General features: G+C 34.6%; 1 protein-coding gene across 17 annotated transcripts in view; it reads left to right on the top strand.

Annotated features, from left to right (window-relative positions):
• Il1rapl1 (interleukin 1 receptor accessory protein like 1) overlaps positions 1-17166 on the top strand; it is a 1215099-nt gene extending 1197933 nt beyond the window's left edge. For all 17 annotated transcript variants that reach the window (XM_087193607.1, XM_087193605.1, XM_087193606.1 and 14 more), the window contains 3 exons: positions 607-750; positions 13982-14152; positions 14574-17166. In XM_087193607.1, the coding sequence (XP_087049733.1) occupies positions 607-750; positions 13982-14152; positions 14574-15292 (1034 nt within the window). In that variant the 3' untranslated portion in view covers positions 15293-17166. The remainder of the gene's footprint in view (positions 1-606; positions 751-13981; positions 14153-14573) is intronic.
• Positions 17167-22020: the final 4854 nt, after the last annotated feature.

The following is a 22020-nucleotide window of genomic DNA, read 5'->3' as shown; positions in this document are numbered from 1 at the left end:
CAGAAGCTCTTCTGATTTTAAAGGAAGGGCGCACAGGTAATCGGGAAAAAAATAAGAACCAAGATATATCAAGTACAGGTACAAACACCCAATGATAAATGTAAACGAATTGTATACCTAAAATGTACCAATAAAATAACTAAAAATTTTTTTTTAAAAAGGTGGAAACAAAATAAATAAATAAAGGTTCCTATCTACCAGAACAAGTTTTTTTTTTTTTTTTTTAACTCCAAAGCATAGCTCACAGGATCTCCACAAGGGACATGTTTCTACATAGGAGTTGATGAACATGGGCAAAAACAGTTTTATCGTTTTCAATCAGATATTTACAATTCTCTCAGTCCAAATGTAATCTACCAACAAAGGTTAATTTTTACCCTATCCAATATTTAGCAACATAGTTGACACATACCACCTTATCTAGTTATTAAGGAAACAGATCTAAAGGTTATAGAAAGGTCAAATTCTCCTGCAAAACTGGAAAAAGAGTGGTAACTCATAACCCACATCTGGTCTCATCCAGAAAAATGAAATGTACAATTAATTGAATTCATGATTTTTGATGTGAATATTTCATAATTTGCTACTGCTATTTATTTTTTCTAGAGCTAATGTACACAGTTGAACTTGCTGGAGGGCTTGGTGCTATTCTTTTACTGCTTGTTTGTCTGGTGACCATCTATAAGTGTTACAAGATAGAAATCATGCTCTTCTACAGGAATCATTTTGGAGCGGAGGAACTGGATGGAGGTAAGATGAGTTCCATTTTTTACTGTTGTTCGTGAATATTCTTATTTTTTATGTCATTGTTCATTGTAAGGAAAGAAATGTTACCTGCATAACTACTTCCAACAACTCTTTCAATGTGCAGCTTGTAAATTCATATTTTGCATGGATGTTTGTATGTTATGCTTTGAAGCCAATTGATATTTTCTTCTGAAAGTTGCAAAGCAACACCTACACTTTTTAAAATTGTATTCCAAACAGCACTTACAAATTACAAACACTGACTGCAATTCCATCAGAGTGTTCATTTTCTCTCACCTTGTAATCATTTCTGAAAGGCTAGCTTTACTGTTCTATAGGTAAGGAGTGTCTCTTTTAATTGTGTTCCTTAGCCCAGTAGTTTGAAGTGAATCTCAATTTGTTCTTGTTTAGACTGATCAGTTATAATAAACTGTATTGAATATTTTAGCATTTATTCCAACAGTCTCTTCAATCTTGTTTATTTAGCTATATTTCGACAGGATAATTTTTATTCTAAGTGTGGACCAACACATAAAAAGTGTACAAACTCATTGTTTTCATAATAATACATTTTTGCTCAATTTTCATGGGTAAATATTGTTTTCATGGAACTCATAATTATTCATTGCTTCTGGTCAGCCAAGAGTATGTGTACATTCTAAAAAGAATTTGAGATCATTGCATTTCAACTCCTTAAACTCCCCATTGAATACTTGAGGACTTATTTTTTTATATCATTTTCTTTTCAATCATTTGAAGAACATCAGATAAACTTGCAGTATAGGAAGCACATGCAATCTGTCAATGAGTAGTGAAGTGGTACAGATTTCTTGATGGTATTTTAAAGCTTTTTCTTCACTGTAAGTTTTGCAACAAATAGTACAAAAGAAATTGAATCAATTTGCCCATGTTGCTTCATTTCTATGGTTCTCTGGAATAAATGCATGGGAAGAACTGTAGGTTGTCAGACTAAGGAAGAGGAGTACTTTATTGGCATCACTAATATTCCTTTCCATTTAGCCTTCTTGCTTTCCCACTGAAGTTGAAGTCTGGGATACAGCAAAACTGTTGTTTGTTTAAAGTGATGTTTTCCCAATTGCTTTTAGTTTCTAACTTTCTTGTCTATCCATAAAATTATTACTTTTCTATGCTACTGCTTCAAGAAGTATCAAGAAGTATTAGCTTCAAGAAGATGTGAGAAAATTGTCAATGTCAAAGCTATCACAAGATGAGCATACCAAGCAGAGTGCTAGACATTCTAAAATCATTCTTGCTAAGCCTCACAAAAATTCTCGGGTCAATATTATAATCTCTGTTTTACTGATAAGGCAACTGAGGCTCCAGGAGGTTAAATAACTTACTTAAGAAGATAATATAAGAATTACTGTAAGTGGCCAAGGTGGGATTTAAAAATAGGTTTACTTCCAAATCCTTTATTTTGTAGAATACTGGGCCCCTGTGATTTTTCACCTTTAAAACTTTAGTATTTTCAGTTTCATGATCTGCTATTGTTTGTGCATTTAGCATAGTAGATGGTATTTGGAAAAGCAGATTTCCTAAGCAGGTCTTACTTTATCTATTAACCCTGTTTTGAATATGTTTATTTTGTGTTCTGAATGATTTTACTTAAACCATCAATTTTCAGTGTGTTGTATAATTTTCTAAATGCATAAAATAATGGAATATAATGAATAATGGAAAATATGAAAATTATGCAGCTGAACTGTCAGTGACTTGAAGTTTCTTTGGGGGATCCTATTAATTGTAAACACTTCAGTGCATTACTTGGATAAGCCTGATGGGTTTCATTGCTCTTCTGAAGCTGCTGGGTCTGCAGCTTTTCTAAAGTGTTTTAAATAAGAAAATAAAGCAAACAAAAACTAACAAATAATATTCTAACAGATGAGAAAGTTCTTTCAGAAAGCTATTTTAGTTAATAAGTGCCTTAAGGATTTATTAGAACTCTGTCCCTAGGGCCATCTTGAACACAATCAGGGATCTAGCTATTGGAGCTTTCCATGAGATGTTACTTTGAATGTATTAGGCCCAAAGAAAACCAAGATAATAAACTTAATTATCATTTGATAAGGTTAATCTATAAATAATTTCTTTTAAAAAGAAAGAAAAAGCAAAGGCTGCCACAGCAGTGGTTGTTCAAATGATTTTATGAGAAGGAATACTTTTTACAAATACAATCATATATATACCCTCCCTATATTAAAGAGTTCCCATTTCTGCTGAAATGCTGGCCAGTAGCCCACGCTTAAATCCTCTACCATCCTGCCTTTCACCTGACTCCTAGGACTTGCAAGTATGCTGTTTCCCGGAACTATACTACAGTAATGACGATACAGTAGCAAGTTTAAAATTCACATCTTAGGAAAAGTGATATGTATAAATTTAAACTTTCATTCTCTGGTATTCCAGAAACATCAAACTTGGCTTTCAAGTTCCCGCTTCTACTGATGGCAAAAAACAATCCTAACCTTGCTACTCCAAGTTAATTATTATTTCTAGTTTAGAATTTGGTTATTTTGGGGGAGTTATACCTGCTTTAAATTAAGATATTCAATATCCCTTCTCCTTCCCATCTTTCCCAAGGAACTTGTTTCTATGCACCTCACATAGAGCTTTGTGATGTAGGAGAAAAGCAGCTTGTGCCTTCCTGTCCTCACTTGAGCTACTACTACCTGGTGTCTGGACTCAACACTGGACAAGATCTTTGTCACGGCCTCTAAGCACAACCTTTGCAGATTTGTCCAGACTTTATTCCTTCCGGAAGTTCAAACATCCTTGCTTATATTTCTAGCACCATAAATGACTACACACATACCCACCTCAACCATTAAGAAATATAATCATCCCATCAAACAGTTATCTCTTTAACATTCAGATCTCACATTGTGTGCAAGATTTTTCTACAAAGCTTAGTTTTCAAAGATCTTCCCTGGAGAAAAGGACACAAATCCTTGCTCTTCACAAATTTTGTCACCAACCATAGGAGCCTCAGTTATACCCTTTACCCACTGGGCCCCTTAAAGCCCCTGATCAAAAATCCAGAAAGTCTCTTAACCTTTGTTACATCCTCTTAGATCCTTCTACAAATGCTAATGTAATCAAATAATGCTTTACTCAGAGATGTGGAAATGTTCTATGACATCATCAGGTTGTCATGCTCTCACACAAGTATTTTCTTCGTTCAAAGAAGAGATGACTGATTGGAGAAGACCCATGCTTTTCATATTCTTCTCTTGGCTCTAAAAATTTGTAATTTATAGGTCAAACTTGAGCCACACCTTCTTTATTCTTACTATTCTATATCCATATTACATCCTCTGAAAGGGAAATTAATAAAATACTATTTGAAGTAAGAAAAGGCAACAAATATGAAGAAGAACAGGGAAATAAACTTTGGTAAGTAGGGGCCGGTGATATAGCTCAGTGTTAGAATGCTTGCCAATCAAGTGTGAGGGCCTGTTTCAATCCCTAGCAACACACACACATACATTCAGTTAATATTTTGAAATGATGATCTTCCTTCTCTTTTAATGCAATAGAACCCAACTTTTTGGATCACAGTTACTATGACATCTTTAATTGCATTTATGAGCACATAATTCCTAAAATTAAAGGTCCTGTTTCCAGTTCTGTTGTTTTAGTAGACTTTTTTCTAGGTACTTATTATTTATTTCTATCAAGATAACCCCCCAAACCAGCTTTTATATCACCTGCCCCCCATAGTTATTCCTCATATCATTCACTTTATGGCTTGGTTTTTTGCAACATCCACTACCTCAATGGTCATATTTTTCCTTACTTGCTATTTCCAATTAGTCACCAAGGCCAGGCATTTGTACCTCTTGAAATCATACTTTTCCTTTAATTGCTATTGCCTTGTGTATGCTTGCCACTCCACCTTCATGCTTTCATTCTCTACCTCTCTACTTTATCATTCACACTGTAACAGAATTAACTTTCTAAGTACAAAATTATTCTAGTACTTTTTAGAAAATTCCCCCAACAATAAAAATGTCCCCATTGTGCCTGAAAAGAAATTTAGGCATCTTAGTTGACAGAGCATTTGCTGTCAAAGGGTGGCCCAACTTACTTTTGCAACATTTCTACTTGCATGAGATCTAAACATGCACAGTTCCAATCACAGTGAGATGTTGGGCTTTTGGACATTCAGAAGTAAGCTAAAACAATGTAATTATGCATAATTCTCAAGTTCTTTGACTAAATTAAGTAACCATAATAGAGTTAAGAGAAAGTTATCTACCCCCACCACATTGATTTCATAATGAAATGAAAGAAAACTTTTGCCACATATGTAATCCATCCCTGTAAACTGGAAGAAGTTCCAAATCTATTGTGTATGTGTGTACATGAGTGAACTTCCATGCATATATGTGTGTGTATGCGCTTGCTACCAAAAAATCTTCGTTAAGAAATTTCCCCTGAGACAAATGTGAGAATATTCCATTGGTAGGATTGAAATACTCATCTAATGGCGTCCTAAAATATGGTTCATCAGGACACGGACTTGTAGAATTAAGAGGAGAAGAGTGTCCCCAGAGTGGGAGACCACTGGCCCTGCTAGATTCTTGTAGGGATGGGTTATGTATCTAAATTATGTTGAATAATATGTCTTAAAGACTGTCTTCACCATGGAAAGACCATGTCAAAGATCATATACTTAGTAAAAAGGCACTAATTTTAACAATGAAATTTGATTTTGAATATATTTTGTGCTAATTGGTAAACCATCTACATTTGATCAGAAACATAGCTTTGGGCCGGGGATTTAGCTCAGTGGTTCTGCCACTTGCCTTGAAAGCACAAGGTCCCAAGTTTGATCCCACTCGCCCCCCCCAAAAAAAGTAAGTTTTAAAAAAAATGAAACATAGTTTAAATGGTCATAGAAGCTGCTCCTGGAGTTTTGTCTTATTTTAATTAAATACCAGCTGACCATCCTGATAAGAACAATCTACTGACACACTAGAGCAGAAATTATAAAAACATACTACCATACTACCACAATCTGTGTAAAAATAATTAAAAAGAAAACATCATCATCAAAATAACATCAGACTACTTTGCTCTCCCGTGCCTTTGGAGTGTTCTTTTCAGTTGAATTTGAAAGCTTATAGCACTGTTTCACATTTGTTTTTCTCAGAATATGAAGTGTTTTGTTGTTGTTGTTGTTTACTTCTCCCTCTGCCTGTCGGGTATGCTAGGCATGCTTACTTATAATAATGGCAGGGCAAGCTTATAAGAACATTATAAAAACTAACAATTCTTATTTTAAAGACAAAATGATCCTCTAGCCCAGTGTTGGGAGTTGTTACAGATATTGAACAAAATGATTTAGAGCAATCTTTTATAATGTCCGTCCCACACTCAAAATGTGAACATCTGTTCCACTTTAGGTATATGAAACAAATCGCTACCTGTGCAATCTTAGACCGTTTATTTCTCTTTTTCAATTACAAGGTCATTCCTTATTCATAGATTCAGGAACCACTGTCCTCATGCCTGTCAGTGAAACGCGGGTCCTCTGTAAATCATTTAGAAGCTGCCTATGGTTTTGGGTTTGGTTTTGGCTTTGGTTTTGGTGGTGGTTATTAAATAGGGTGTTAAAGAAGAACAACCTAGAATATCTTTCAAATTACGGAAGGAGGGACATATAAGGTTTTTTTGGTAAACGGCTTGCTCAAATTCATAAACTTTTGAGTGGTAGGAGTCAAGCCATTTTATGCCAAATGCTGTGGTCTCTGTACTACTCTGCTATCTCTTACCCTCTTAAGACTCCTGACATCTATGTTGCCTGTTGTTCTATTGAGGATACAAGGGAAGGAAATTGGTATCTATTGAACAACTCTTTGGGGTCAGGCATTTTGCTATCTGATGGGGACTCATTTATCACTACACTAGACTGCTTCAGGAAGGTGCTATTTATTTTATTTTATTTTATGGTGTTGCTGGGGATTTAACCTAGGACCTTGCACATACCAGGCAACTGCTCTACCACTGAGTTACACGACCTCCTCTGAGGTGTTAGTTTATAGAATGGGATATATAATACCAAGTGAGTTATATAAAAAGTATGGCAGTCATGTTTTGAGCTCAGCTGTTTTCACTATATCAAGACATAAATATATTATTAACTAGTGTCACATTTAAGTGTTTGAGAAATTATAGATTTAAATAATTCAGGAAAGTACCAAATGGCAAAAAAGTAAAGTTGAGCAACAGTGTAAAATTCCATACTGTGACTCTCAAACAGCTTTATTTTATAATACAATTGCCATCTGGGTATGGTGGGATTACTGGGATTACGCCTGTAATCCCAGCACTTGGGAGGTTGAGGCAAGTGGATCACTGTGAGTTTGAGGCCAGCCTAGGCTACATAGAGAGCTCAAGCTTAGTTTGAACTACATAGAGAGACCCTGTCTCAAAAAACAAAAACAAAAATACAAAGCAAAACAAAACAAATACAATTGCCAGAAGTTATCGTGACAGAATTAAAATTAAAAGTGAGTGAAATTGGTAGAATGCTTGCCTAATACAAGAATGATTCCAGTTCGGCCCCCAGCAGACAGAGGGAGAGAGATTGATTTAATAACTTCAAAGTAAAAATTTTAAGATTATATATATATATATTTAATACTTGTTCGTGCAAATATTTATGGTTTATCTCTGTAGAGATTTTTTGAAAAATCATATCTTAGAAATATAAGAAAGCATATGAAGTCAAATATGATTCATGAGGTAGAAATGTGACATATTTTTGAAAACTATTCAAATAATATAAATGATCATTTCTAATTATTACAATCTTCTGAGAAAATGTGCAGGGCTTAAACATACAATATCACCTTTTAAGATGAAATTCACAATGCATCTTTTGTTCCTCCAGTCTTTGGTAAACTGTTGTTTGCTGAATGATGAACTCTGTCACTAGTCAATTTCACTTAGGTGACTCATAAATATTTGAGTTAAAAAAAGAGAAATGGCCAGCTGCCAATAACATCTGACAACTGTTCAATAGATTTGTAAAGGTTAAACACTACCAAAGACCTGGATGTCAGTCTAAAAGCATTTCCATTGTAACCAAGTCTCTTTCCTAGTCCAGATCCAATATAATCATCATCTTCATATTGAAAAAGGAGTTGTCAACTTACATTTTCTGTTGTTGTTTATAGAACTGTATTGTTCTAAAAAAAAATTTCTTGGCTTCTCAATCTTCTTAGAGAGCATTGAAGCTAATACTTTGCCCCATGTTAAAGAGAAAGATTCATGTTTTGGTCTATCTAAAGTCTTTTTAATCCCCGATACAGTTTCATTTTTGCCATCTCCCATTAATATTTCTTAATACTATTTAAAAAATTTTGACACAAAATCTTGCTGTGTCGCACAGGCTGAACTTGAACTCTTGAGCTCAAGTGATCTTCCTGTTTCAACCACCTCTCCTGCCTGCCCACCACGGCAATTTGTACTAAAGATGTCCATAAATATTTGCATAAATAAGCATTAAATATATATATATAATTTTAATATTTTTACTTTGTAATTATTAACTGTGCTTGGCCTTCTCAAAAATATTTCAAATTTGTGTTCTTATTTCTTAACCCTGTAGGGTCTAAATTTCCTTTCTTTCTTTCAAAATATTTTTTATAGGGCCGGGGATTTAGCTCAGTGGTTTCTCCGCCGCTGCGCAAGCGCAAGGACCTGAGTTCGATCCCCGGTACCAAAAAATATATATATATATATATATTTTTTATAAAACAGTAAAGTCAGTAGCTATTTGGGTCAATGCTGGATATGTTATTTGACTTCAAGTAATACTTGAAATAATAATTGGTTGATTAATTTGATTTTGAGTTTTTCAGTTTTCTGGTTTTTCTTTATTAATTTGCTTATTTTGGTGAGGCATCTCAGCCAGAATCTCTTGTAAGTCATGGGAAGTGTAATTTAATGATTATATTTGAGGCTATGAAGAATTATTATAGAGTATCTACCAGCTGTTTTCCATGTCTACAGTGATCAGCATTATAGCTGTGGCTGAAATTATGGAAAAATAGATTCTTGTACAACCTATGGCTACTTTTTTTTTTTCTACCCGGGATCAAACTCGGGACCTTGCATTTGGAAGGCAGGCAGCAGAACCACTGAGCTAAATCCCCAGCCCTACCTATGGCTACTTTTAAGCTCTTTATAAACCAAAGTTGAATTTAAATGGTCATAGCTCAGTCCTTTGCAAATATTAGTATAATTTTATTTCTCTATAGTCATAAAAAGTCGACTTTTTAAAAATTTCATTGATTGCACAAAACACATAAATATTAAGATTTATCAATACATGTGTTTGCAGATAGCTAGATAGCAAAATCAATCTAAGAGATATTATACAAGATATACATGCAATTAGAAACTGGGAAAAAAGAAGAAACCTGAGAATGCATATGATTTTCAGTCAGAAAGCATTGCTGAATTTATTATGGTATGTGCCACTGCATTTGCAGTCTGGTACTGTCAAATCATGTGTTTCCTCCTGGTGGTAAATAAATGCCTAAGCCATTACTGCACTGACAGATTTGGGGGATAGATAGAAACTAGGTATCAAACACACATCCCATTTATTTGAGAATGGTGCTATAAATGCTTGCAAAAGTATTCTCTACCAGCCTAATCTGCTTCCAAGTACTTCATTTTTAACTGGGAGATTAACTTAAATGCTGTAAAATCCAGATGAAATAATATGATAGAAAATGAACTGAGGTCATGGCACCAATTCTTGAAGTTCCTTTAATGTTAATATAGTTACTTCATCTATTAGTGTAGACAGAAGTCTGTCACTGTCCATTTTATTTTAGACAGTATCTTGCTATGTTGCCCAGGCTGACCTCAAATTCTTGTGTTCAAGTAACACACCTGCCTCGGACTCCCTAGTATTAGAACCACAGCCATGAGTCACCATGAGCAGCTGGACGCTTTTACTGACAAAAATGTGGATTTGCTGGTATTTTGTTTGGAGCATATATCCTGTAAGTATTTGGACCATTTATTATGAAGCTGAGGGAGGGAGGTTTAGTTTTTATGGTGCTCTAGTCAATTATAGGGCAGTTGACTGCAGTTGCTTAATGCTGAGACCTCTGCATGCCTCTACTCTGTTCTAAAATGGTGTGGCTCCTGGACCAGCAATAGCATCTCCTGGGAGCTTGCTATAAATGCAAACTCTCAGAACCTCTTCTAGGCATACTGAATGAGAAACTTTGGAGGTGGGCCTTAGCAGTTTATATTTTACCAAGTCCTCCAAATACTTGTGATTTGTGCTCAAAGCTGAAAACCACATTCCTAGAGGCACTGACATGGACTATATAGTCTCTCTTTGAATCATGATGAGCAACTACAGTTCAAGACTATTCTAAAGGAAACTTGCTAAACTCTGACTGTATAGTTCCTCATAATTACTTAGGGAATCTGTGCAGGATGGAGTCTACATCTTCAAAGCCATCTTCCCTGAGAAATGTCCCAGGTATTGAGAAAATTCTCAGAACTACTTATAGGATGTGAATCTTATTTTCCCAAGATGAAAGGCCATTTATTCATTTCATCAGCATATATTTTTGAGCATTTACTTAGCTCTACTCACATATGTGAGACAAAGGTCTTGCAGTCTGAGAGAAAAAATAAGGCATAAACATCACAATATAATAAATGGGAAAAGAGATCACCTCCAATGAGGGAAATCAACCTCAACTTTGAGGAAAATGAACGACAGATTTAGCTTCTATTTATTTATTTATTTATTTATTTATTTATTTTTAATACCAGGGATCGAACTTGGGTCCTTGCACTTGCGCAGCAGGTGGCAAAACCACTGAGCTAAATCCCTGGCCTAGCTTCTATTTATTAAAAAAATCAACAGTCATAGATAATTTTGAGCTACCATAAAACATGATCATTAGTGACATTTAGAAATGTAAATTTGGCTCTATTCTCCAAAAGGAGAAAGAAATGGAAAGTGAAGACCAGGTACAATATAATTATAACAGTTGAGAAATGAGTAGGGCTTGAACAATGAAATTGTACCAATGAATATCTTTAGGATTATTGGTAAATAAAATAGATAATTAAAATATGCATCTAAAGCTTGAACACTAAAGAAGTGATATTGCTTTATTATTAAAATGAAAAATGAAAATGAAATAAAAAGTGAAGAACAGAGCTTGAGATAAAGCACATGTTATGTTGTAAGCGTATTAAGCATGAAATGCATGCAAGAAAATCTAAATTAAGGGGTCCAGATTACAGATATAAGTGGGAGAAAGGGAATAGGATTAGACATATCAATTGAGAGGCTTCCACACAGAAGTGATTATTGACACTATTGGAATGAAAGACATTTTTTAAAGGGAAAGGGAGCTGAGAGAAAGATGAGGGGTACCACAGAAAACATCTTGCATAATAACATTTATGGGTCACAAGAGAAGTGTATGTAGAAGAGGAACGGAAACTAGAACCAATGCCATGCAAACAAGGATGGAATTTACCAATATGGGGAAACTAGCTGTTGATAACTCTTATCATTCTTGTATATTTTCTGTTAGTGTTCCAGTGTTTATGTTGATCTCATTTTAAAATATTTTAAGCTTAAAAATATGAAAAACAAAAAGAATATTTAGCTATTACATAATGCACATTTTTAGGCACTTCAACACTTTGTAGTACTTTGGAAGCAAACTGGAAGAGAATAGTCTCACAGAAAGAAAATATTACATACACAAAATAATAGTACAATACACAGTCTGGCTTACAGAGTCTTCCTTTCAGCCTGTGATCCCTATACTACTCTTAATAACACAGTCATCCCCTGGAAATAGGCTACTAATTTGTCTATCTATACTAGACTGGAAGCCACTGACCAATATTGTAAATTAAGTTTAATGTCCTATAGGTACTGCATATGAATAGCTACTGAAGGACTAAATATGATTAAATATTAAATTATATTGCATACTACTTTATCATGTGTTATTTTCTATGATTTCTTACTGTACTAATATGTTTACAGTATTAAATGGTACCATTATAAACTCTCTGCTGACCTATGAAAAAGTCTTCCTATGGCCAATATAATATTATTTCTGGTAAGAATTGGATTTTATTTATAACATTTCCAAATGTATCCTGGATTTAGGATAAAAGAAACACCAAAATATGACACATTTTAAATAATTACTATCTTCTAAAATTTGTTTTTTGTGAAAACTGCTTTTTTAAAAAAGTCTTGTACAGGTAAAGGTTTTCTTCCAGCGTTCCTAGAATGGAGTTGTTAGCTTCCTAAGTAACTCTTTTAACTTTAGGGGCATTAAACAGTTTTCTCAGTTTTCGCTTGAATGTTAGAACCCTAAAATGTCTGCTATATGGCTCAGGATTATCAAACTATTAGAATTAATGCATATACATGGATCTCAGGAAGTGAGTTTTAGTATCCCTAAAGTCAAAACAAGTATCACAAAGTCACTTAGAGTAACAGTCAAAAATGTTCCACAATCTTTGATGTTTTATACCCTCATGGATTTTATACTTAATGCTGAGTTCATTCTATACTAAAATCCATGAATGTTTCAATTCACCTTGATCTGATAACTGAGTATTACATTGATGATCACAGTGGAAAACAGCTACATGTATAAGTATTGTTAGGCTAACCATATTGGCAGTATTTAGAATTGAACTATAAATCCTGATATCATGTTCTAAATATGAAAATGACAAACAAGAGATCAGAAAATAAGTGATTTTTTATTCTTAGAAACAACCAATAAGAAATTTGAGAAGTTATGTTGGAAAAGTTATGATAAAGAGAACACAAGATAATAATCCTCAAATATTTGAAGATTTATCATGTGAACAGGGTGAAGAGGAAAGAGAGACATCAGATCTTAGAACTGTTTATTTCATTTATATTAGACTTTTTGATTCTTATCACCAAATAGATCATACTGAGAAATATTTTGGCATTATTTTATGTGTGAAATAAAGAGACTATTAAAACAGCATGTTTCATATACTCATTCAGGTTTAATAATATTTTCAAAACCCCAAATTCAAGAACTGAGTCTTAGTGAAAAATTAATCACTCCAAGTTGAGTTTTATTCTCTCCCCAACTTAAAGGCAGCACAGTACACACAATTTAAAAATATTTCTCGGGGCTGGGGATATAGCTCAGTGGTTCCGCTGCCTGCTTCACAAGCGCAAGGACCTGAGTTCAATCCCTGGCACCAAAATATATATATATATATTTCTCAAACCAAGCTCAGTAGAACATGCCTGTAGTCCCAGCTACATGGGAGGCTGAGGCAGGAAGATCCCTTGAGCCCAGGAGTTCCAGCCTCTCTGGTTAAGAGCAACCCTGTATAAAATTAAAAAGTAAGGATGGCTTCATAGGGTCCAAGAACATAAAAGTCTGTGACATGGCTGCCTATTAATCTCTATAAAATGAGAGAACTGGGTGTAGCGGCATGTACTTGTAATATCAAGTACTTGAAATGCTGAGGCAGGAGGATCCCTTGAGCTCAAGAATTTGAGGTCAGGCTTGGGAACTTAGTGGGATCCCCTCCCTCCCTCCTTCCCTCTCTCTTTCTCTCTCTCTCAAAAAAATCCTTTTTGCATCATCAAACTAAATGCAGTTTTCTCTCTTTTTTCTCCTAACAACAACAAACAACAGCAAACAAGTAAATGGCCAAAGACAGGATTGGTTGAATTTACTATCTGCAGTAAGAGTATATTACTGTCCAAACATGTGATGTTTAGAAAGAGTAACGATTCCTTATGATCTGTGTGAATCAAAATGGTAGAAGTCAGTATTTTATTACTTTTTGTTTTGTTTTTGCATTGCTAAGGATGGCACCGGGCCTTGAACATGCTAAGTACATTCTCTACTCCTCAACTGCTCCTCCCGCCATCATGACTCTCATCCCTGATTTTTTTCCTACTATTTTCATAGCAACAAAAAAGAAAATGTGACCCCTTTATACTTTCCAGCTACTTCTGAAATATTTGGCATTATTGAACATAAGATTCAAAGTAATAAAGGTCTCTGTTTTGTCTCCCAGAAATGACCCATTTAAAAATGTTCATGAAGTAAAACATGAAAGTTTTCATATCCTCTTGTTTTCTTTAAAAATAATGAACTCAACTCTACTCTGTAATATTTTTAAACAGACAATAAAGATTACGATGCCTACTTATCATATACCAAAGTGGATCCTGACCAGTGGAATCAAGAGACGGGGGAAGAAGAACGTTTTGCCCTTGAAATTCTCCCTGATATGCTTGAAAAGCATTATGGATACAAGTTGTTTATACCAGATAGAGATTTAATCCCAACTGGAAGTAAGGCAAAGTTTTAATTGCCATATATATTTGCATATTTGTGTGTCTGTGTTGTCTTCATGTTTTACATAAAATTTTAATTTGGGGTTCTATACTTTTAAAATTGTTATCCTTAGTTTCACAAGAAGATGTTTTTGTGTGTTTATATGAAATTTGTCAATACTCCAGAGAAGATGCTTCATTATTCCATAAAGCATCTCATTCCATGAAACTTGACACATAACGGAATCAAATGAGATATTTGTACTTGGGGGAAGTATTTCTAACATTAGGAAAAGCAAGGCCCACAGTCTATTGAAAGTGATCAATGCCTGTTTTCATGTTCTCAAAGTATTACTCAACAAAGGGAAACTGTCATTTGATGTGTGAGAGAATCTACAGGGGCTTTCACTCATTCTGATACATTCTTTTTTCTTTGTAGCATACATTGAAGATGTGGCAAGATGCGTAGATCAAAGCAAGAGGCTGATTATTGTCATGACTCCAAATTACGTGGTTAGAAGAGGCTGGAGCATCTTTGAACTGGAGACCAGACTTCGAAACATGCTTGTGACTGGAGAGATTAAAGTAATATTAATCGAATGCACTGAGCTCCGAGGCATTATGAACTACCAGGAGGTGGAGGCCCTCAAGCACACCATCAAGCTCCTGACGGTTATTAAATGGCACGGACCAAAATCCAACAAGTTGAACTCTAAGTTCTGGAAACGTTTACAGTATGAAATGCCTTTTAAGAGGATAGAACCCATTACACACGAGCAGGCTTTAGACGTCAGTGAGCAGGGGCCTTTCGGGGAACTGCAGACTGTCTCGGCCATTTCCATGGCTGCGGCCACCTCCACCGCTTTAGCCACTGCCCATCCAGATCTCCGTTCTACCTTTCACAACACGTACCATTCACAAATGCGTCAGAAACACTACTACCGAAGCTATGAGTACGATGTACCTCCTACCGGCACCCTGCCTCTTACCTCCATAGGAAATCAGCATACCTACTGTAACATCCCTATGACACTCATCAACGGGCAGCGGCCACAGACAAAATCGAGCAGAGAGCAGAATCCAGATGAGGCCCACACAAACAGTGCCATCCTGCCACTGTTGCCAAGGGAGACCAGTATATCCAGTGTGATATGGTGACAGAAAAGCAAGGGACATCCCTTCCCTGGGAGTTAGAGTGGAATCTGCAGTCCAGTGCCTGGAACTAAATCCTCGACTGCTGCTGTTAAAAACACGCATTACAATCTCTAGAACACGAGGAAAAACAGGGTCTTGTACATATGTTTTTTGGAATTTCTTTGTAGCATCAGTGTCTTCCTGTTTTACCATGTCTCTTACCATTCCTTTTTTTGACTTTGTTTTATATGTTATTGGAATTTGTAAATTTACATTTTTTTTAAAGAAGAGACTTGATGTGTAGATAGAAAACTCTTTTTTTTTTGGCTTCATTAGTTTAGTTTTAGAATGGGTTTTTATTTCCTTTTTTAAATTTTTTATTTTGCTTTTAACATTTCCTTGGGGTGCTTGGACAACCCTATCTGATGGGACAAGGAGCACCGGATCCTCTCTCGGGTTCTGCCTAGGATCTGCCCGGCCACATCAGCCTACAGAAAGCAGTGCAACGGCCGCCAGCATTGCCATTTGCAAAACAAGAATGAGAAAGAAAGAGAGAGAGAGAGAAAAAGAGAGAGAGAGAGAGAGAGAGAGAGAGAAAGAAAGAAGAACATTTGTTCATAGGAGGGCCCCGCCAGGCAGAGCCCTGAATCTTCCTTGTCCCACTTCATTCCCACCTCTACCCTTCTAATGGCAGCATGATGTGTAAACTCTGCAGAGGGGTGGGGGTGGGTCTAACTGTCTTAACATTTAATTCACTGCTGTTCAGAATACACTCTAGACCCAAAGGTGTGCTAGTCACCTGACAGTGACCACTAAAATGTGCTAAGAAAAGAAGATCAAGGGCACGAAAATGGGGAGAGTGTTATTTCTGTTTTTCAAATGAGTTGATGTATCCTTATATATATATATATATATATATGAATATATATAAAACAACAAAACAAAACAAACAAAAAAACAAAAAAAAGAGAAAAAAAAAACAACAAAAAAAAATCAAGCCCTATATTTGATCACTTCCTGGAAAGGCATGAATGTGTTTGTGGCTATTTTTGTTTAATATTCTACTTCCTCTTTTCCCTCTATAATTTTTCTGCAAATGAGATTATGTGCAAATACCAGGCAAGTTAACTCAAAAGGGTGAATCAAGGAAAGTGAAAAGAATTTTAAGTGGAAGGCTTCCAAAGCAAAGGAAGAATAGGATGTGTTATCAAATATGTTGTGTCACCTTGTATTATACGAAATGTTATTTTCTAAAGAGTCAGAGAAAATCTGTGAAACTTATTGTGGAGTCCCCTTGTATTTAAATGTTAACTCGCTTGTATTTAATTTTTAAGGCTACATTCAGAATTAGGTGTTTTGTTCAGTCTGTGCACATAAGCAACACTTATTAATATCAAGGTGTTTAAATAAGAACTCAGGAGGTCAAACATATGAATACCAACAGAGATCAGCATTTTCAAAACAAATATTATTTACGCAAAATAGTTTTAAAATTAGATCAGAAAGCATTTAAAGTAGTTAATTTTACTGTATAAAGAATTAATTTTTTAACTATATGATTCTATCTTTCAGAAAGAGAAAGCTGATGCTCCCAGGACTTCCATCACTTACCATGTAGCTTTATGTTTGAAAACAATGACATAAGCAGCTAATTCATATACATGATAAGAACAATACAAAATCAATAACAAAGGAACCTGGGAAGGACAGAGTTTTTAAAAGGAAATATTACCTATGTAGCTTTTAGTTTAAAAATGTGACAAAAATACTGATAGTAGAACTTATTCATCACTTTAATGATTCATTGTAGGAACTTCCATCACAGTCATCACCTGTGGGTTCGTGTAGTGACTATTGTGTGTTTGCTTTATTCCTACCGCCATATAACAAGAAAACAATTCTACAATACTGCTCCAGTGCTAAGGTGTGAGTTGGCCACAAAAAGGAAAGGTGTAATCTTCAATAAAGGTCACTGGGGGGATAAGATAGAAATGCAAATATCTGAGAAATGAGTATAAGCATTTTGTTACAATGAAAAGGTTTCGGTATCTGTGGGACAAGGTAAAGGAGCCTTGGGATGTACATTAATTTTTATTGGCTTAAAAGTCTTTACTTCCCTGACAACTTGCCTGAGTCTTTCTCTACAATCTGTCTTTATTCCTGTGCTCCCCTTGGATCTGTGTCGTATTTTTGCAAAGCAGAAGTGAAGCTGCAAGGTCGTGTAAAACTTTAAGGTCAGCTTTAAACATTGGGTTATTTTTAGAAACTGAGAAGGCCGTTGTTTACTTTGTACTATGGACACCTGTCAGGGACTGGTGGCAGTGAACCTCATTGGACTGGATACCAAACTCCCCCAGTACTCAGAAATGTGGAAACGTGGCAATGGCCTGGTTTATGTTTTTGGGTTTTATTTTCTTATTTTTCTTCTTAAGTGCACGATGGAAGTGTGGAATAAATGTAGAGGAAGTAATCAGACCACAGTCATATTTTAGGCATCCATAGGTGTTAATTTAGCTGCATTGGGAGTACATTTTTCGTTCTATTTTTAGTGTAGATTTAAGCACTTTGAATAGCATGATTCAGGGATTGATGGGTAATATTTGATATTCTCACAATTTAAGAAACTTTTTTTCCTCTAATGCTTTGTCATATTTTAAAAATGAAATAAATGCAAAACAAGCTATCTATGGCTTTAGGAACATTCCTCCCAAGTATTCCTCTATCAGCTCCATATGAGAACAAACAAAGGAAACTGTCATGTCTTCACGTGCTCTATGTTTAACAAAAGTTCTGTTGGAACTCACAATAAAATGAGAAAAAAATGCATTTCCCCTAGTGTTTAGGTTTCATCTTTCTCTTTTTTTTTCCGGTGGGGTTCTGGGGATAACAATATTCTAGTTTGTAAAAACACAGTTGAAATTGTGAATATGTTAGCCAAGCTGGGGGAGGGAATGGACTTCCAGACTTGGAGATGTGTGATGTTTGGTATTTCCTGTTAATTCATCAATCGCTGCTTGGGCTCTGAATGATACATTATGGATTCGAATGTCCATCCAGTTCTTCAGTGTAATCTCAACTAGCTGCTTCTGAGTGTCCTACACTTTACTTTGATGCTCAAATATTGGATTATTTAATATGAATTTAAATTGAATTCCTTAGGTCTTCCATGAGCAGAGAAGATATTTGTATTTTGTATAGCCAGCTGATTTAAGTTTAGATCAGTTCTATGAAATAAACCCAAAACATGAGTTAGAGATCTTAACGTTCTATATTTCTAAGCTAAGCACCTGATTGATTGTTGAAACAGTCAGTCATTTTGTGATTATTTTCTTCATAGTGTATGTATTTGGGCCCTATTGACTTAATAGTAAAAATATAGAAGATGGTTTCTTCCATGTTTCATTATTATTAAGCATTTTATGACAAGAGCAAAATTAACTGAGAGACAACCCCTAAAATCTAAGTAAGTTTTGTTTATCCTAGAATAATCTTTAACTGTTCGGATACTATTTATGTAAACTAAGATCACCATTTCTTGGAAAGCACTCATTCATACCTTTGTGAAGTATTTTCTGATTCTGGAATGATACACTAGTTCTCTGTTTGGATTAAGTATTTTTAAACTTATGTTTAATTTCTTTCTTTTAAAATTAGTTCTAGTTGATATCATTAGTCTGAGAAGAAATGTGAAATTCAAGGATACCATCAACATCTTCCAAGTGATGTGTCTGACAGGAAGAAAATACACAGAGATGGAAGAAGAAAATCCTTTATTGTTCTGATCTGAACTTGATTGGCCATTAATCCTATTATTTACAAAGTTAATTAATAGAGATAAAGTGTTATTAAATAGGCTAGAAATGTTACTTACAGATGCATTATAATGGAAAAATTTTCTAACAATTCATAAGGTTGTGATAAAGAAATGATAATTCAACTGAGCTCCTGAAAAGGAGATTGTCAGTGGAACCAGAGGCTATTCCTCTCCTTACTATGAATTCTTCCCACTTTACCTGAACCAAGTAAGTAACCAACAGTCAAATCCATAAACAAGATTAAGGAAAATAAGTTCTTGAAACTCCAGACAAAATTATAATGTGTGTAAACCAGTTTTCCTGGGTGTGGATCACAAGATACTCTATATCCAAATACTTGGATTTAGAAGATATTATCATAAACTGATATTCAAATAACCCACAAATCTTTCAGGCATTGTTGTGTCTCATACCCTGTTTTCATTCATGAAAATTCTGGGGGTGATTATTGTTCTTCTACCATAAGCAGTTCTTCTTCCAAAATGGCCTGACTCTGTGGAAGACCTATTTTATCCTGAAGAAAAATTTTATATTAGATCAAATCATTCATGCTTAGACAAATGAGAATTGTTGATTATCATTGGAGTAGTCTACTCATTTTTTTACTCATTCAAAATATAATATAGAGGGAAAGCAAAATCAAGTAATTTGTCAGTGATGTGCTATTTTATTAGACTTCTTATGATTTGTGTTTACTCGTGTTTCCTACAACAAAACTAAGAAATAACACAGTATAGGAAGAGAAGAAACAAAGATTCGATGTGATTTTCTGAAAAGGACCTGCTTTTCTTATGCAAGAATTTAGGATCAATTATATATTTGACTTTCAGCAATTAAGTTTTTCCAGTTTCATGAAGTATAATAAGTCTGGAACAATGTAGAGAATTTTGAGAATGAACTAAAGTGAGGTTGTGATTATTTAAAGTTTTAGCTTTTACTTGTGATTGCTAGTAAAATGAAAGTTTATGCCGTGTTGAGAAATTGAGATCCTGTCACAAGGAGTTGTGAAATCTAACTAAATTTGAATAGAGAGAAGGATAAAGATGATGAGAGTTAATCGTAATCAAAATTTTATGTGCATCATCATCAAAGCTCAGTCACATCCATAGAAAATGCCCAAACTAAAAAGAAGGAACTCAACTCCAGTCTTCCATGAGTGTCATTTCTCAATTCCATGCTGAGAGCACAAAACACTTCTCCATCACACACACACACACACCCACACACACCCACTGTACATCTATACTACATACATATATATATATACATATATACTATAAATGTGTGTACAAATTCCATCTCCTCAATAGTAGATTATTCTTCTCAATAGTAAATTTTCCTTCAAATAGCCTCTGGGTCCACTAACAAACTCATGTTTCTCAATTCTTCATTAAAGTAAGTAAAATCTTTTTATTTCCCTACCATTTACTATCCCTATTGATGCATCTCCTGGGGACCATAAGTCTGAAAAACATTCTCTTTCTCACAAAAGCAATCACCCTAAAAATCATTACATTATGTTACTTCCACTACTAAATGAGCAGAATCTGAAAAACTGCACATGGTCGTCAGAGTACTACATGTAATAATCGATGTTGTATAAATTTAAATCTTCGTATTCTATATAACATTAAGTTTCGAAGGGCATGCTGTGTCATTTTAAAAAAGATTTAATGTGAAATGACATTATTACATAGTGCATGAATATGTGGCAAAGTAATTTGGATCTATCTTTACTAGTCAATGAGCAATTAAATTTTGGGTGATCACATGTGTTTTAGATTAATTCTCAATTGGGAAGAAGATACCTTAATATTAGGATACAGGGGCAGTTGTCTGTATTCCTTGAAGTATATACTCCTGTTAACTAGACTCCTCAGTGTATTTTTTCCGCCAAAGTAGTGGAGGTATGTTCATATAATCTACTATTGAATTACAAAATCTTTTACATTTTCAGATTTTGAAGGAACCCAAACAGGAAAGTGGACTTAGTCATTTTCCTCTGCTGGTGTTCAACTCGTATTTTAAACTCAAGACACTCTCAGATGTTTTCAACAGTCCGTACAAAAGTGCATTTTACATAGTGTTTCCCTTTAGTTTTGCTTACCCTCCTTTAATTTTGTACAATCTAGAATGTATGTAACTCATGCTTAGGTGATGGAGGCGCTCCTTTATTTCTTATAATACTTACAATTATATATTTGGTCTTGCTTTGACTAGCGATAGGAAAATAGACAAATACAAGTGTGAAAATGAGAAATTTTAAACTCGAATTATAATTTGTGTTTTATAGTTGTTTCATAAGTCTGTTGCTCTCTATGAGTATGCTCTCTATATATCCTGTAAAAATAAATTTATATGTTACATAGAAATTCAAGAAATTAAATTATTTATTAAGCTAAAAATGTTTCTTCTGATTTCTACCTGATCATAGATGAAAATAAATTAAATAATGTGTTGTTGGAACATATGTAAGTACGTTTGTTAATTCGATAACTTTTGTTATACTTTTCCTTCCCTCTCTGTTTATGTCTATATAAGGTTATAATTCTAGGCCTAATTCCTATTGTGGCTGTGAAGAAAGAGACTTAATAAATGCCTAGCTGGCTGTGAAAGAAAGAAAGAAAGAAAAAGAAAGATTACTTTTTTAAGAAGTCCATTTATAATCCCACTTTGTTCATTACTGCTGGATTATGGAGAGGTTTGAATCACTGCTTCAATGACTTGAAAGTCATTATCACATTAATGATCTTTTCAATGTTAAATTCCACATATTTTCTTCATAGAATTATTTGAAAAAGAGAAATGAAAGGAATGATAGCATGTGAATCCTTCTTTGCTGTTTCTGTTTTTTATTTCTTACTCTCCAGGCATTTTAGTCCTTTCTTTTTAAAGTCCTACTCACATAATAACCTTAAAATATAATCCCCTCAGGTA

This window comes from Heterocephalus glaber, unplaced genomic scaffold, assembly GCF_053883595.1.
Source record: "Heterocephalus glaber isolate CG9 unplaced genomic scaffold, H.glaber_assembly_v1.0 deba00001594, whole genome shotgun sequence".
Taxonomy (NCBI): domain Eukaryota; kingdom Metazoa; phylum Chordata; class Mammalia; order Rodentia; family Bathyergidae; genus Heterocephalus; species Heterocephalus glaber.
The sequence above is the reverse complement of the archived record's forward strand: the minus strand, read 5'-3'. Positions and strand labels throughout refer to the sequence as shown.